Source organism: Linepithema humile, chromosome 2 (assembly GCF_040581485.1).
Source record: "Linepithema humile isolate Giens D197 chromosome 2, Lhum_UNIL_v1.0, whole genome shotgun sequence".
NCBI classification, from domain to species: domain Eukaryota; kingdom Metazoa; phylum Arthropoda; class Insecta; order Hymenoptera; family Formicidae; genus Linepithema; species Linepithema humile.
Genome location: NC_090129.1, coordinates 26,452,186 through 26,468,956, shown reverse-complemented (window position 1 = coordinate 26,468,956; position 16,771 = coordinate 26,452,186). Strand labels below are relative to the sequence as shown.

General features: G+C 31.0%; 1 protein-coding gene and 1 long non-coding RNA gene across 21 annotated transcripts in view; one reads left to right on the top strand and one right to left on the bottom strand.

Annotated features, from left to right (window-relative positions):
- LOC105667912 (octopamine receptor beta-1R-like) overlaps positions 1-9,691 on the top strand; it is a 49,934-nt gene extending 40,243 nt beyond the window's left edge. For all 18 annotated transcript variants that reach the window (XM_067349486.1, XM_067349485.1, XM_067349484.1 and 15 more), the window contains one exon: positions 5,794-9,691. In XM_067349486.1, coding sequence (XP_067205587.1) covers positions 5,794-6,103 — 310 coding nt within the window. In that variant the 3' untranslated portion in view covers positions 6,104-9,691. The remainder of the gene's footprint in view (positions 1-5,793) is intronic.
- A 149-nt stretch (positions 9,692-9,840) lies between these two features.
- The window catches only part of LOC136997950 (uncharacterized), a 112,869-nt gene continuing 105,938 nt past the window's right edge, over positions 9,841-16,771 (bottom strand). For all 3 annotated transcript variants that reach the window (XR_010888493.1, XR_010888495.1, XR_010888494.1), the window contains one exon: positions 9,841-10,402. This is a non-coding gene — a long non-coding RNA (uncharacterized lncRNA). The remainder of the gene's footprint in view (positions 10,403-16,771) is intronic.

Below are 16,771 nucleotides of genomic sequence, written 5' to 3'. Positions count from 1 at the left end.
TCCTATTTGATGTTTGCCTTAAAAGATCCGGATTGTTCAAACTGCTCGACCATTTGAAATTTCCTAGTACTAATCAAACTCATAATTTAAAAAATAATTCTTAATACTTGTTTAATGATTAAAATTGCAAGTTGTAAAAATATTATTTTTCTAATCAGTGCCATGTAAGACATAAGCTGCGCGCAATCTGTCACGGTAATTAGCGGTAATTATTTTCTACGTTCACACTGCCCATTTAATTATGTAGATAAAACGTAGATAGAGTAAATTGTTTGTATGACATTGCACTATCGCATTGAAAGATCTCTCAAACATACAACGTCGTAACGCACGCACGTCCGTTTGAATTTGTGTTATAATTACTTCTTCTGACCTTATTTTTACAAAATTAATTATTATTATTATGCTGTATCAATTACTTGTAATTTAGTAAAAAATACATATGCTCTTACTTTTTGAACTTTTTGTACTATCAATGTTAAAAAAGGAAAAAAAAATAATACGTATTTCAATTTGCTTTAAATTCGATAGAAGATTCGTCGAATCATCGGGAGGAAAATTTCGTTCAGCGAAGCATCTTAGCGAACGACACGTTCTGGGCGAGAATAGTCTTGAAACTCGATAATTAATTTCACGGAGCGTAAATAGAACTGCGCGCGAGTGATGCAGTGCATATAGAACGCATCTTCATTTCGTCCCGTTTTTGTCCAAACAATACGAGGCGTAGGCAAGAAAGATAATGTGTACACTAGTTGCTATCTTTGCTAATTGCCATATAGAGCAATTTCATCAGACCTGTTTGCAACTTTCTCAATCAGGAAATGCGAAATAAACTGAATTACAAATAGCAGAAAAGTATTAATAAATTGATAAAAGTAAAGTGATAAAAATACAAAGAAATAACAATGTGAAATAAAAAGAACAGATGTTATAAATGTATGAATTCTTAGAATTATTTGATAAATGTAATAACAATTTCAAATTAAACACATTTATTAGTGTTTTTATAGAATCTCGAATTACTAAAAATGGACACAATACATTCTTTTTCCCGAATTCGTGATTTTGATTTTATAAAATTATTGATTATTTTATAAAATTACAAATAATTGTACGAAAACATGTTTGAGAAGTTTGTATAATCAATATAGCTTATAATTTTAAAGAATCACCAGAGATTTTTATAATCACTGAATTAGGTATTCTGTATGTAGATCTATAAATTGTGATTCTAATAAATGGATGATTGCGCATGATGATGTAAAGCAATCATTTGTAATTTACGATATTATATCTACTTCCGGAATTATTTGCAATCTTCGCATCACGTATACATAGTGACTAAAAGTTTCGTAGGGAATACGCGCGTCAATCGAGGTTGACCTCGAAAAAACTGTCCATCTGACAATTATTATCGAACGACATACGAACAAAAGAGGAATAGCAGCGAGATATTGCGCCATGTCGCTCTGAAATTCCTGAGGGTGCAGTAACGCGGAAAAGAGGTGAGAGTCGATCGACTGGTCGGTCGAACGATTATACACAGAGTCGCGATCGATAAGGAAAAGTAGTGTGTGCCGCCGCGATCTCCGGAGATTTGCAGCGAGAAAGCTTGAGGGTTGTGTGCAACCACCTCGAAGCAGGGTTGGTTCGAGGTGTATGTCAAGTGCCTCCTCGAAATATAACGCGGTGGCACGACGACATGTCACAATGGGCCGACGACGATAGTGAAAGACCAAAAGTCAGCCATTTTTAAATTTTACCTTTTAGTACGGCATGAATAAAACGTCAGGACTTTGTGACAAAAGGGTTGCACAGACTTTACAGCACATCCAAGGGCTGATATTCAAAGCAAAATAGTTTCAAAACAAGAATATCTCTTTACATGTTTAATATAACACTTATTTAATTTCAATTTTCAATATGTGTATATGCGTGTATTTTATATTATATTAAGCAAAAGATACATACATAAAGCGGAAAATATAAATTTGGTCCTTTTCCGATTGGTTATTATTTCCAATTTTTAGAACTTTTATTACGGGCTTTTAGCACGCGATAAACTTTCATCGTTCATCGTATTTAATGGATATGGATGGTTGCGTTGTTATTTTATGAGACACATTATATTGCACAGGATTTCGAAAAAATATATAAACACAGTTATGTCCATTGCAAACGTTTTATATTGATATTTGATATTGGAATATTGAGTGGAAAATGAAATCAACGCGGAATATTAACATTCTTGTTTTATTTTTCTTCTCTTACCATTTATTTTTTGTTTTCTTTTAATTAAATTGATAATTATTGCAGATAATTTTAATAAATAATGATTCCTATTTTTCAAATGCCTTGATAAAAGTGTTTACCAATATTATATCTTGAAATATGCATTCCATCAATTTCCAGGTTGTAAAATAATAATATACTTTTTTCCGAAAAATAATACGATGATAATAACAATGTTACCAAAGTATACTTCTAGTTAGAATGTAATCGCAAAAAACACTCACAGTGGTGTTTTATTTTCTCGACATACTGCGAGAGAGCTAAGAAAAGAAAAAAAAAACAAATGTTTCGTGATAACCCAAATCGATTTAGAAGCTATTGAGGTAATGAGAGGTGAAGATGACATATATTCGGTTTTAATAACTGTCTAGCTGGAACTTTTTAGTTCCATATATTCAATGTTCCAAATCTTATGGCACTCTCGCGATCTCTTTGATCTTTCGAGTGATCCGTATCAAAGTGAATCGCGACGATCCCTAATCGCGATGTTTCATGTCAGAGGATATTTATCCATCTTGTATTAAACATTAACTTTGATAAGCTTCAGACATTTTACGATAAAAATTAATTTTTTTATATAAGATCAAAGAATAATGCGATTCATTGTAAGGCTTCATAATACGATCTATGATTTCTATCATTTGCTTTAATGATATATCTTCTCTTTCTGCATAACACATCAAAAAGTCCTAAAAAATAATATTTTTTAAATATTTTATATCATATTCACAAAAATATTAAAATTACATACATTATAGATATTTTCTGCGTTCTATATTATAAATAATGTTATCAATTAATTGTATAGAATTGATTGATTTGATAAAAAAACGTAAATTCGAATAATAATAATAATACATTATTATATCACAAGGGGTGCAATAAATCATACGCGGAGAATGTACTGAAGAGTAAACGCAACGAAGAAGCAAGGCAATTTGCAGCTTTCAATTATTTGCTCGTTGTCATTACACCATAGACGGTTCTGCAAACTTTCTCTCTCTCTCTCTCTCTCTTCCTCTCTATCAGAAAAACAATGAAATTGATTTCGCGTCGCGCAATTCCACTAGTATATCTACTCTACACGGCTATCAATTTTCCTGTACTCGAATCGGATCTCCGTTCCCATTATTTTGCCGAATAATACAAACCAATACTCTATTTCTCTCTTTCTCTCGTCGTCTGGCCTCATTGCGAGGCTAAAATCCTTGACCTACTTTCCCGCTCTTGCCATCCAAGCCTTTTTCGATTCTATTTACCGTCTGACACGTCTCAGACTGTCACTACTTGGGCTCGCGCTACGTGAACATTTTTCTGGAGACAAATTGAATCTGTCGGTGTAACAGGAACGTGAATTAATTTTGATCGGCTAATTTTAGATAGACTTTTTATTGCTTTTATATTTTATAATATCAATATTCAATATTTTTTTATAGAATTATTTCTAATATTTTATCTATCTTATCTTCTTATTAATTTCACGTGTTGCTTACTATTTGCGTAAGTAAACATAATTTTTGAAACAAACTTATCATTTTCAATCGTTATCTAGGATATTATCTCACCTCATATTATTATCGATTATAGTTTATCGATTTGATGCAGAACACGCCGCATGGGAAATTATCTTGAATAAATAAAAGCGCAGGCTATTGCATAAAAAGTAGGCAAAAGAAATCAAGTATCGATTTGTAGGAGTTACGTTGTGCCGGCTATCGTTAGAGAAAGAGAAACGCGAATGAAAGTTTCAAAGGAATTGAACGACAACGGTCAATGAGACCCTGTCCCGATGTGTAAAGAACTCTAACCATTCACATAGGAAGAGAGAGAGAAGGTTGACCTTAACCGGTGGTCGTCGTTCTATTCTTAGCTGCTACAGCTAATGCACTATTACGAGACACATAGTTTGATTTTGCATCGACCAACAATATAAACGCGCGGCCGAGGGTGCTATCGCATTCAAAATTAAATCGCAATACGGGAATAAAATTTATCTTTCGCACTTTCATTAATTTTTATAAATAATTTATACGACGGACGTCTGATAAAACACATTTCCGAATTACACCAGAGACATTCACTTTAAAAAACATGTCAATACTACTTTTCTAATAATATTTTAACATAATCGCCGTAAAAATTGTTAAGTGTAAAGTATTTTTACACTGTGTTTCGTAAGTTTAAAGATTCTTTTACGGTATAAGTCTACTGTCATAAAGTTTTACGACACTCATCGTATAATTCCAACCTCGCTTCCATCTTTTCAGCCTTTTTTAGCGGGCAAAAAATTCTCGTGTAAAAAATTCGTGAACGATGAACTAAGCACTATAGTTTCGAAATACTTTATAAATCTTGGACAGAAAATGTAGCTTGAAAAAATTTTCAAACTTGTGAAACGTTAGAATAAGTGACTCATCTCAATGGTTATGGCGAGAAAATAAATGTCACAAAGAAGTTATGACTGCATTACTCTTTTTATTAAGTTATTACTCTTTTTCATACTTTTTAGAACAAATTTTTTATGTAATTTTTATATGCACTTATCGAATAACCCTCGTATATTAAAAATAATTGCACGTGGAATCTACTCTTAAAACTTCATAAAGTTAAAAATAAGAAAATAACAGCATTTTCAGTAAATTTCCTTAGTATATTTTAAATCTGCTTGGAATGTACACTTAGGATTTTTATTCTCGAATAAATTTTTTATATTCAGAGATAAAAATTTTAAATCAAAATTGAAAATAAATAAGTACTTTAGAATTTGCTTTAAATCTATTTAAAATCTACTTAGAATTTCCATTTCTGAATAAAACTTTTTTTTATTCAGAAATGGAAATTTGAAGTAAATTCCAGGTAGATTTCAGAGAATCCAGAGAGATTTCAAAGTATAGACAGTTTAAAGTACTACAGTCACTAGTCTCTCAAGGACGAAAGGATTGAGAGAGAAAGAGAGAGAGAGAGAGAGAGAGAGAGACAGAGAAAGAGAGAGAGAAAGAGATATATCATGTTTTAACATTAAATGATTTAGTTATTTTTATGTTTTTCTACCTTCTCCCTTTTCTTTTAAATTGAGTCTCAATAATTGTGTCGGGAGAAATTGTACAACAATGTATCTCAAAAGAAATCGAGACGCGAGGGAAAGTATTCTACCCCTGGAAGCCTGTAAATCCATTCTTCTCTAGTCGATGGAAACAATTTCGACGTCAGGTCATGTAGGTCGTACCGACAGAAAAAAACGAAATGCTGTGTTTCTTTCTTTTCATCGCGACATGTACAATGTTATGGATTTACTGCATTCTTTTTATGCAATCGGAATTGACGAGTGTAACTAAAAACCATATCCTTTTCTTATTTCCTTTTTCCAAATATTCATAACTGTTTGAAATAAATTTAAGAACAGTTCGATATTAATCGAATAAAATAAGTTTTGAAAAAACTGAAATGCTGCTGATCTTTCAACATCATAATATTATAAACGCCTATTTTCATTTGACGCAGGTACATTATCACGACGCTGTGCGACTCGTGCGGTAGCGGCGGCCAACTAGTAGTGGCAACTGTGTTCTGGGTGGGCTATTTCAATAGCGCCCTGAATCCGGTCATCTACGCTTACTTCAACCGCGAATTTCGCGCGGCGTTTTGCAAGACCCTCGAGAGTTGCTGCCGTGCGATCGGACCGGTGCATGATCTGCGTCAAGTACATCGCAAGCAGGATCTCGTGCACAGCAACGCTTCTTCCGAGCTGCACGTCAACAATCAGCTACGTAACAGCGAGATGACCAACGTGCACATCGAGGCGTGTATTTAAATACGCGATGGATCACGCGATGGATTACGCCATCTGATGTAAAGTGTGAAAATAACGGACTACTTCTCCAAGTGTCTTCTGAATAGGAAAAATAAGGCAGTGGCATACAGGTAGGATAGATAAATTCTATCAAAAATATCAGGTTGATCCAAAATTTCATTCGTTTTGTTTTTTAAATAAAAACGTTTAATAATTCAATATTAAAATAATATAGGTAACAATATTTTTCCTTTATAAAAATATTTAATTTAAGGAAATCCATTTCATTTCAAAAATTTCAATTTGAAAAAATTAATTGTTTTTGTAAACATTTTAACAATTTGTTACACTTATGAAACAAAAAATGAAAGAATTTTTTGATCAACCTAACATCGTGGAGTTAAGGCTATATTCACTATTGTGACCACGTCTTCGGTCTCCTTTCTGGCTGTCTCTTCCGGATAAGACTTGGAAAATATAAAGGAAATTTGATCTCAAGATTGTTTAATTTTATCAGCGCACATGTCACATCACACATCTAAAGAATTTGTCATATTAAAACAAAGATTGCTCGTGATGTTTATCAAAGAATTTCTTGGCAAAATTAAGAAATTGAGAAAATTTACAAGAAATTTATATCGCTCTGAATTCGTAAAAAAATTTTCAAATCTTGTCATTAAAGTTAGAATCAGAAACGTACGATGCTGTATATTTGTACCAAGTAATCGTAAATAGCAAGTACTCGGTACGGACAATTTGCAAGAGAGAAGTTCATCGTCCCAAAGAGAGTATGCACACCATGCTCGTGTCTGTTTCGTCCTGCGGCCGACCTATTTTAAGGGACACACTCGCCGCTCGTCCCCAGAGATCTATTTCTGCTCCGGTAGCGTTCTATCAGGTCCGTAAATAAGGCTCCTGTCCGTTGGCAGATTGATGTTTCGATTCAACAGTAATATTTTAGCAGCGTTCCGATAACATCGGAATGAACTTTCGAACCAACAATCGATTCGTGCGCGAACTTGTATTTCGTCATGATTGGCAATGCACATTTTTGTGATAATAACAAATTAAAATTTTCATCAAACAACATGATTATTAATGATTTCCATTTTATAATATATAAATTAATTATACATAAAAATATATTAACAATTATTCTAAAAATTTCCAAACAATTGGCCTAAAATTAAGCAAGAACTACATACGTCTCGGAAATTTCTGTGAAAAAGAGAAATTGCCTCGAAATTGACTGAAGAAACTTTTAAGAAAAGCATACAATGGATTAGTTTAAAAGGATCTAGTGACCTGGTACATTCTGTAGACGTTGCTCCTCGATTGGTCGAGAAGTGAAAAAAAGAGAAACGAAGAAACGAGACAGGAGACCAAGAAGAAGAGCTGTAAGGCAGGAGATAAAGCCGTTTTACTCGTTTAGGGGATCACTTTGTACATAATCGCGCTGCGGCGGCGTGTTTCGTTATAATCAAAGGGATGTATAATAACGACATCTTAGCGTTTAACGATGTATCATTGTAAATACGAATCTGCGTAATTTGTTTAGATCGAGTAATTTCGTGTATAAATGTTAAAGCGTATCATCACATTACCGTAAGACAAATCGTTTTATCGAAGTAGATAGACTTTACGAAGGCACTTTGTTAAAAGAGAATCGCTAAAATGCCAAAGAATGAAGCAGAATATTATATGTATATATAATATATTATATATATATATATATATATATATATATATATATATATATATATATATACATACATATACACGCGCAGTATATTTATATATACAGCAATAGAATGTAAGAGAGTTGCTGTTTCGTTGCTTGTTGCTCATTGATATATTGTATATTGGTTATAATTTATTACATATTGATTATTTGTTAAAATATAAATATAGCGAATATTCGATACTATTTTAGGCTTTTCAATTTTTGAAAAAATTTAAAAAATAGCGGAAAACGCGCATTATTTTCGTTGATGCGATATCGCCCATTATCTAGTCCTGTGTTTCTCGTTTTTTTATCCTTCTTTTTCTAACTTTGTTCTCTCTTTAATCTTTGTTTAAAGCGTTGACTGGCGAATCAAAGAAGATGTATATACGTATATACACGTATATAATCATATATACTTCACAGTGCAGAACAATCACTAAACGTAAGTGTGATCGAGCATGAACGATATCGCGGATGCAATTTTTTCTTTTATAGCGATTGCAAATCGTATCTGATAATAATATTGGCAAATTTAAATTGGATTGCAATATTTGTAATTTCGGTAAGATTAATTTATCAAGCTGTAAATAGAGAAAAAAGCAAATTAGATTAAAACACGAGATAAATGTATAATTAAGTCTATAATTTGTAAGACTGATTTTAAAAAGCTTTGGCTATAAAATCCATTTTTAAAAATAATATAGAAAATAGAAGAAAAATATATTTTTCCTCACATATAAATAAAAGTCGACCACAACAGATTTACACAGATCTCGTTTTTTCTTGTTTCTTCACTATTTTTATGATCGTTGGGATATGAAATTGCTACGAAATCGTTCGCTAGCTCGATCCATTCGTATATCACGTATGTGTTAGGCTACATATAAAGGCGGCTAGTATTCTCCTAATGTAACGTAATGTGCAACATTGTAAATCGATGTTTACGGGACGTTCCCGGCATTAAAGCGGCTACTGCGAACAATTAAAGCGACTTTCTCGTGAGGAAAGAAAAATGGAATAAAGCTGTTTTTGGACGATCTATAATTCGCGATAGAAATATTTGAATACAAAATTATTTGAAGAAAACTTTCGACATGAAAGATACAAGATATATTAAATATATAAATATTTTATGTCATATATTTGATATGTCTCGAATTACTGATTGTCTAAAATGGGTTTCAGAAAAATGGACATTCTCAATGGAACAGAAACACGTAGTATTTTAATGACAATAGCGCGATCGAAAGAATTTATCGTAAGTTTTACGGGCGCGTGATTTTCGTAGATTTTAGATTAATATTGAGTTACGAGAAAAATTGTGGTTATCTTGGATGTGGTTATCTTGGATTACGAGAGAAATTGTGGTTATCTTGGATGTGTGGTTACAAGCATGCGGCGAAAATGAGTTGTATAATTATATTTATTGCAATGTGGTTTCATAGATCGGCCGTATCTAATAAAGAGACTAATTTGTCATGAGATTGCCATATGACATTAATTTGCGGTTAATATTGTTGGATATTATTATTTTATATCTTTTAAATATATATATGTATGTAATGAATATGTTATTAATCACATTAATAATTTTTTCAGAGTTATCAATTGTCAATTATAAATTCCGATTGATAGATGAGTAGCAGTAATTTGATTTAACGTTGCTTGCACGCCCACGCATCCACCATAATGAAAGCCTAATACGTAGCATATTTGCAAAACGTTGCAAATAGTGCATTTTTAAATGTTACGGCGAAAAAATATGTGTATATGTGTACAAGACAAAGTCTTTTTGAGGGACATGTGGGAAAAGAAGGCGAATGTATGGATTTGGAGATGTGGATCTCATGTGTAGAAAATTAATAACATGTTTTAAAGAAAAACTCTTGCATTTCTTTTGACTTTTCATTTGTTTCCAACAAATTTGCAATCATATTTCTTTATACTTTTCATATATTTCTTCTCTAAAAATTGAAAATAACAAACTCGACCTCATTCTTGTTAGAAATAAAATTCTTTACGTAATTTTAGAGCAGTTTTAATTAAATTTTAATCTTTTACAGTGCTGTCCTACATTGTGCAATTTGTTTTTAGAAAGCCAGGCAAATACGTGTAAATAAACCGTGCAATAACTTTGCAACGTGGTGCATTTAAAAAGTGAGAAATAATAAAATTAATTACTCAATATTAAAAGTGCGTCAGAATATAATGTTCAATTTTTCTAATATCAAAGAAAATAAATTTGTTTAAAAAATAAAATTAAAATTCAATAAAAATTTGTATTTTAAAAGGGACCTAATCAATTGCATCACGCATTAATAGCAGATTTCTGAGGTCATTTGAAGACGAAAATCTTCATAACCAAAATGTCGAAGCTACGATAATTTTTAAATGCGACATTTTCGTATAAATATTTTTATCTCCAAATAACCTCTCTTCTATTATTAACGGGTAATATATGGCTAGTCTGTAAGACACCTCTTATATTTTACATTATTTTTAAATATATTTTTTTAATAATATTAAAATAAAATAAATAGGATCGACTCACCGGCACGATGCGCAGCAGCGGAGTTGTTATACGCCATGTTAATCTGTAAGAAAATACATAAATTATAGTAGCGTTCAAAATAATTATTTAAGAAATAATTATTACGCACATTAAACTTTTACTCATCTTTTATGCAAATATCTAATAAAGGAATTATATGTTTATATCTAATAATCATAAATATTAAAAATTCTTTTACAAAATCTTTTACAAAAAAATTTTATTTCAAAGTTTCTATGTGCGTTACTTGATATTTTACGTGCAATATTTTGCAAATTACAGATAATAGTTAAATAACTACTCACCCTAAAGTTGCTCCGCCGGTGCTCGATGCCTTTCCTGAGCCTCCTCCTCCTCTCAATCTTCTTTGTTGCCTTTAAGCCACTCACACGCGTTCGCGTTACGAATTCGTAGATCGCACGATGTTTTAAACGACACTCTCGACGCGTACTTTGTCGTTCGGGGAAAGTGAAATTCTAATATCATCGCATGGATCACTCACGTTCGACACTTGCTGTGGTAAGTGTAGTATAAGGATACTTTTAAAGAAGATAATACGCCGATACGGAACGCGATCTACCTCGTACAAGTACCGCCGTGCGAATGATAAGGGGCAATATCAAAGGCAAAGTCACGCCGATTCCGACTTGGAAGAATGCGAAAAAAAACTAACAATATACGTGTGAGCATGTAGAACGTGTGTGAGAGAAAGAGAAAAGGAAGGGATATGAAGTGCGACGACCTAAACATTCCCACACACCGCGAATCGCTCACGAAATTCTTAACATTTTTAGAGAATTTATCGAACATTTACGAAATCGAGTTTAAATTCGATTTTATTTTGATTTCGATAAATGTTTGATAAAAGCTAGTGTTAAGAGTTTCGAGGCCGATTCACGGCGTTTGATGAGGTTGTTTTCGTCGCCTTTAATCTGCGCGATCTATATCTCCCCCTCTCTCACTCTCTCTTTCTTTTGTACTAGATGTATCGAGATCGCACATTGTTACATATTTTTTATTATTTCCTGTAATTTTTAATCTCACTCTTTCCGTCGTTACTTGTTACGGACGCGGTTATGTAATCCGTGCGATGATATTCAAGTTTTACTTTGTCCGAATGACAAAAAGTACACGTCGGGAGTGTCGTTTAAAATATCGTGCGATTTTTGTATTCGCAAACGTGTATAAGTACCTTGAAGAAGTGTAAAAAGGATTGAGAAAAGAAGGAGGAAGAGTAAAAGTAGCCGGCGTAGTAACTTTAGGGTAAGTAATAATTTATTTGTTACTTGTTATTTGTACAAAATATTGTACAAATATCATGTAATGTGTGACATGTACACATAAAAACTTTGAAATATTTAGTAAAAGATTTGCAATTTTTAATATTTTTGATTATTATACATATGTCATTCTTTTATTAGATATTTATATAAGAGATATGAGTAAAAGTTTAATGTGCCTAATAATTATCTAAAGTTTTATTGAAGTTTACTAAAAATTAAATTTCTTTTTTATATATTTTTTTATAGATAAAATTTTGGATTTTTGGAATAATATTATTTTAACATCGAGTTTGAGATTATGTAGCGTTTTAAAACGTTTATGCTTATAAAACGCAAGCTGTAACATCTCGCTCTGGAAAGCTTTTGAAAATTTCATGGATAATCAAACTGCAATGTCTGCTTAACATTTTGGACAATAGCTTCTTCTTATTGTTGTTGCAGGCTACTATATTGAGATCTACACATTTGTATGTTGTTATTGCAGAGTTTGTAAATGCAAAATCGATATCGTTTACTTTCTTGAATCAATTGCAATCTAAACAATAAATCATGAGAACTTCTTGATTTGATATACACAACTTTAATTTTATTAATATCACATTAATATTTTATCAGTTTTTAACGTCATAAATTATTTAAAAAATTGAAAAAGATATAAACATTAATATTTTTTATTTTATCTGCTCTATATATTTATATAATCATAATAAAATACAAAACAATTTATAATATAAAAGTCAATAGAATATTAATAGAATTTAAATGATTAAAAGTTGATAAAATAAAAGATATAAAAATAAAGTAATAGGTTTGGAAATTATTATATAATTGTCGGACCATTGTCTAAAAATGTCTAACGGCCGCTTTAATTTATAACTACATTGCAGAAAATGTCCAAAGTTGTTCTTCACAATGTCTATAAAGGACCTAAAGTTGCTAGAAAACATCTGTATTTTACTGCTCGAGTTTTGTTGCAGTCACAGAAAGAGAGAGAAAAGTTAAAGTTCTATAAAATATGTAGAAAGAGAAAGAATCCTTAATAAACAAAACAAATATCGAAGAAAAATTTTATGTTTTATAAAATCTTGGGATATTTAATAGATTGCTTGCTAAATGCAAGGTGAATGTAACAGTATGAACAATAAAATATTTCTTTATACTTTCTGATATCAAAGATGCTTTAATTAATTAAGTATTGTTGAATGAGTTTAGAGAGTTATCTTATCTCTAAGTTTTATGAATCCCTTCTTTGACACTACTATATAAAAAAATCAAATGGTATAAAATACCATATTACGTTACATGTTATATTATTAGATAGTATACCAATAATAAATAAAACCGTTTTCCTTAAACTATAAAAAATATAAAATAGAATTTAATTTCCAATTAGAAAAAATATAAAATAAAATTAAATATGTAGACACAAAATATCTAGACACAAGAAACATTGTTTTTTAATTTTTAAAATGTGTAGATATACGTAAAACAAAGATATTAAAAGTCCATTATTGCTATATCTACTGCAAAATGTGAATGGTATATTTAGTGATTCCTTATTAGATTCTCATCTACGAACCGCGCGAGAGTGAATTATTAATTACGCGAATTGCGAATACGGCGGAGGCGCGCGTCTCTGGCGTAATAAGAGGACCGACAATTAATTTACGGAAATGAAACTGGGTTAATATGATATCGCCCCTGAAGCAAGCCAAACGTTTGCCTCCCGATCCGTGTACCATCAAACGTCAGGATGTTCTCGAAGATGCTGCCTTGTCGACGTAGATAGACATATAACACGATAGAATATTCGCCGTCCCATGTTGACAAAGAAGATTTGATTAAATCCTTCTCTTAGAAACACACAACCGAGGTCTGTTTTAAATATTGATTAACTCGGAACGTTTTTCATCCAATAAATTTTAGAAATTTAAATTTATTTATTTTTAACTAAAAAGATTTATATATTTTGTTTGTTATCAGCTCGGGGTTTTATTTCTAAATATTTTACAAGTTTTTAATGCTAATTTATTCTAATCTTGGGAATTTAATTAAGTAGAGTTTTATTAGAACAAAGCAATTTTTCTTCTCTTTGAATCATTTTAAGGAAGCTGAGTTTCCACTCTTCGGTTATTTTTTCATTTTTGCCTTTTCGAAAAGCGAGAACAGGGAAATGTGGGACACGCACCCGGTGCCGCTGTTGTCCCGGTTCCGATGGTCTCGGTTTCAGCATTTTCCAGCTCATCCCGGGGGCGAGCTTTTTGACGCGTCGTAATGCGGGCAGTTGCGTTCATGCATGTACATTTCAGAAATTTTCTAAGGTCCACACATCCATGAATAGAAAAGGTCAGGTTGAAAATGTTTAGATCGCCTTTACTTTTTATCATAATTTCACAAGAATTAGTAAAATGTCATGGGTACAACGATCACTGAAGCGAGATTTTAATTACAATAGAATAAAAAGATATAAAAAAAATTTTTAAATGTATAATTATATATTTATGTTTCTATAAATCAATATTAATGCATTTATTTGAAAATTGTCGATTATAATATAACTTTAAAGTAAAAATTAATTTATACACATATATTTTATAATTATCTATGTACATTTACAATTATCATCATTTTTCTTTCACCGATTTATGCAGCTTGTAATGTTTTTAATTTTTTAAAGTCACACGTTATCTTTCAAATGTAAATATACAATTTAACATTGCCAATATTTTCGCAAATATTAAAAGTATGTGTTTTTGTGATTGTGTTATTGTGACCTTCGGAAACGAAAATACGGATTATTGACCAATCTGCGAGGTAAAAATAATGCAACGCGAAGCGCGAAGAACGTCACACGTGTGCTTCATTAAAACTTACGGGTCGTGAAACGACCTCCAGACTTTACCGTTCTCGCTTCATTACTTTATAATCGTCTAAAGAATCTAAAATTACGCTAATATTTAAAAAAAATTATCTATATTCTTCGACAGAGAAAATTGATATTTTAAAATGCATTATATTCCTATTTGAGAATTTTGAAATTATTTACTATATCACTTTCTACACTTAATTGTGAAGAGAAGATCTTTATGTGTCTTATATTAGGCATTCTTTGAAAAATATATTTAGAATAGAAATTTAATATCGTAAAATATAGCGCAAAATATTTATTATATACTACAAAATTTAGATTACGTGTTTATTAGAGAGGTTAAATTTAAGAGACTTATTTACTATAAAATAGTAACGGGTCATATTGGATTTATGGGAAACTTCGCTTCCGATTGTCCAAGCGAAACTTGATCGAAAACTTTGCAGATTTATATCAACTGTGGTATCCGTAAAACGGGAACAAATCCCAGCGGAAAAATCCGATAGGGAAAAAGAAGGAAAGGATAACGACGAGATTCAGAACTTCACACTCGCAACTCGAATAATTCGGAAGTATAATGCGCCGGCAAAATTAAAATCGGAATTTCAGCGGTGGAAGTTTGACCGTCACTTTAACGTATACGTTTAATTAACATGATAGGTATATATCTACAACAGAAGCGTAAAGTTTTATTACGCTTTGTGCATAAAACCGCGAAAATTTATTACAAACAATTGAAGAACTGTATTTTTTGAATCAGCATCGCGTCATAACACGTGTAGAATAATTTACGATTAATTTTTTCCCAAATTATTTTAAATTTGTAATTTTGAAAAATAAAACTTATACATAAGACTGTGAAAAGCTTCGCTGAATTCTAATTTCTTTTGTTAAATTTATGCTTTTTTACACATTACATAATCATAATCGTGTGTATTTTTCCTAAATCAGGTTATTAAAAAAAAGCAGTTTTAATCATTCTTTTGAGTAATATTTCTCTCTCTCTCTCTCTCTCTCTCTCGTAAAATACGTGATTATTACAAAGATCTTTTTAAAAGAAATTTCGAACAAATCGATAATAAAATATTGATGACAAAAATAAAAATAAAATTTTTCATAATACATAGTATATTACAAAGTTTTTATTTTTAAAAATAAAATTAATAGGTTTTAAAGTATTTAAAAAAATAAATTTTTCAATTACTAAAATATCACGTTTTTACGGTTTTGCAAACCGTAAAAAACTTGGAAAAATACATCAATCTCTGAAAAATAATACAGTATTCACGTAATCAAAATTGCGTACACGTAATAGCTCGCTGCGAGAGGTGGAGGTTATCAAAGCAGCGTATTCAACATTCAATTATATTTTTCGTTAAATCTAAAAATAATATAACAAAGCTGTAATAGATCGTTTTAATATCGTTTTAATTTCAAAGAAAAAGAAATTAGCTTTATTTTCAGTTGCCTTTGTCGGCGATTACACATTTAAACCGTTAAATATGATAAAAGATCGGAAGTGACATTATTAATAAACTATTTCAACATTCGTTACCAGTATTTTCTTTTACGTTTAAAATAGTCAAAGGACCTCTAGCGCGGAGTGCGTGTTTTATTAATTAACAGATTGGTAATATTATAGTCACATCCACAATAGAAGGTAGCTGGTTCTTGGCTGCTGATACGATGTACAGCGTATTAATGCTCTTTAATCCGACGCGTTTGCACGATCCAGCGCGATGTCAGTTACACCTAGCACACATAGCCTCGGATTCAGTCTCACGTAAATCGAATTAGGCAAGTTGTATTCCGATGATCCTATTGTTCATCACCTAATTATAGCTGGACGATGCTCTTTCGTCACCGATGTCACAACTAGCATGTCTATTAACTAAGTCATGTAAATGTAAATTTAATATAATAGTTTACAATAATTAAGTGAGAAGGATAACGTCAATGAATAAATCTAAGAATAATTGATAATACTGAAAAAGAAAACAATTTTATACGTCTTGCATAATATTATATAACGATAACAGATTTTTATTGTTTTTTATATAAAAAAAAAGTTGTTGAAAGTTATTTGAAAACAATTGTATTAAAACAAATTGTATTAACAATTGTGAAAACAATTGTATTAACTGATTATTACTGAATATATTTTAATAAGTAAAAATTAAAATAATACTTTATTTACATAATCGTATTTTTTTATTATTATATAGAAAATTAAAAAATTTTTCAATAGATATTGTCATCA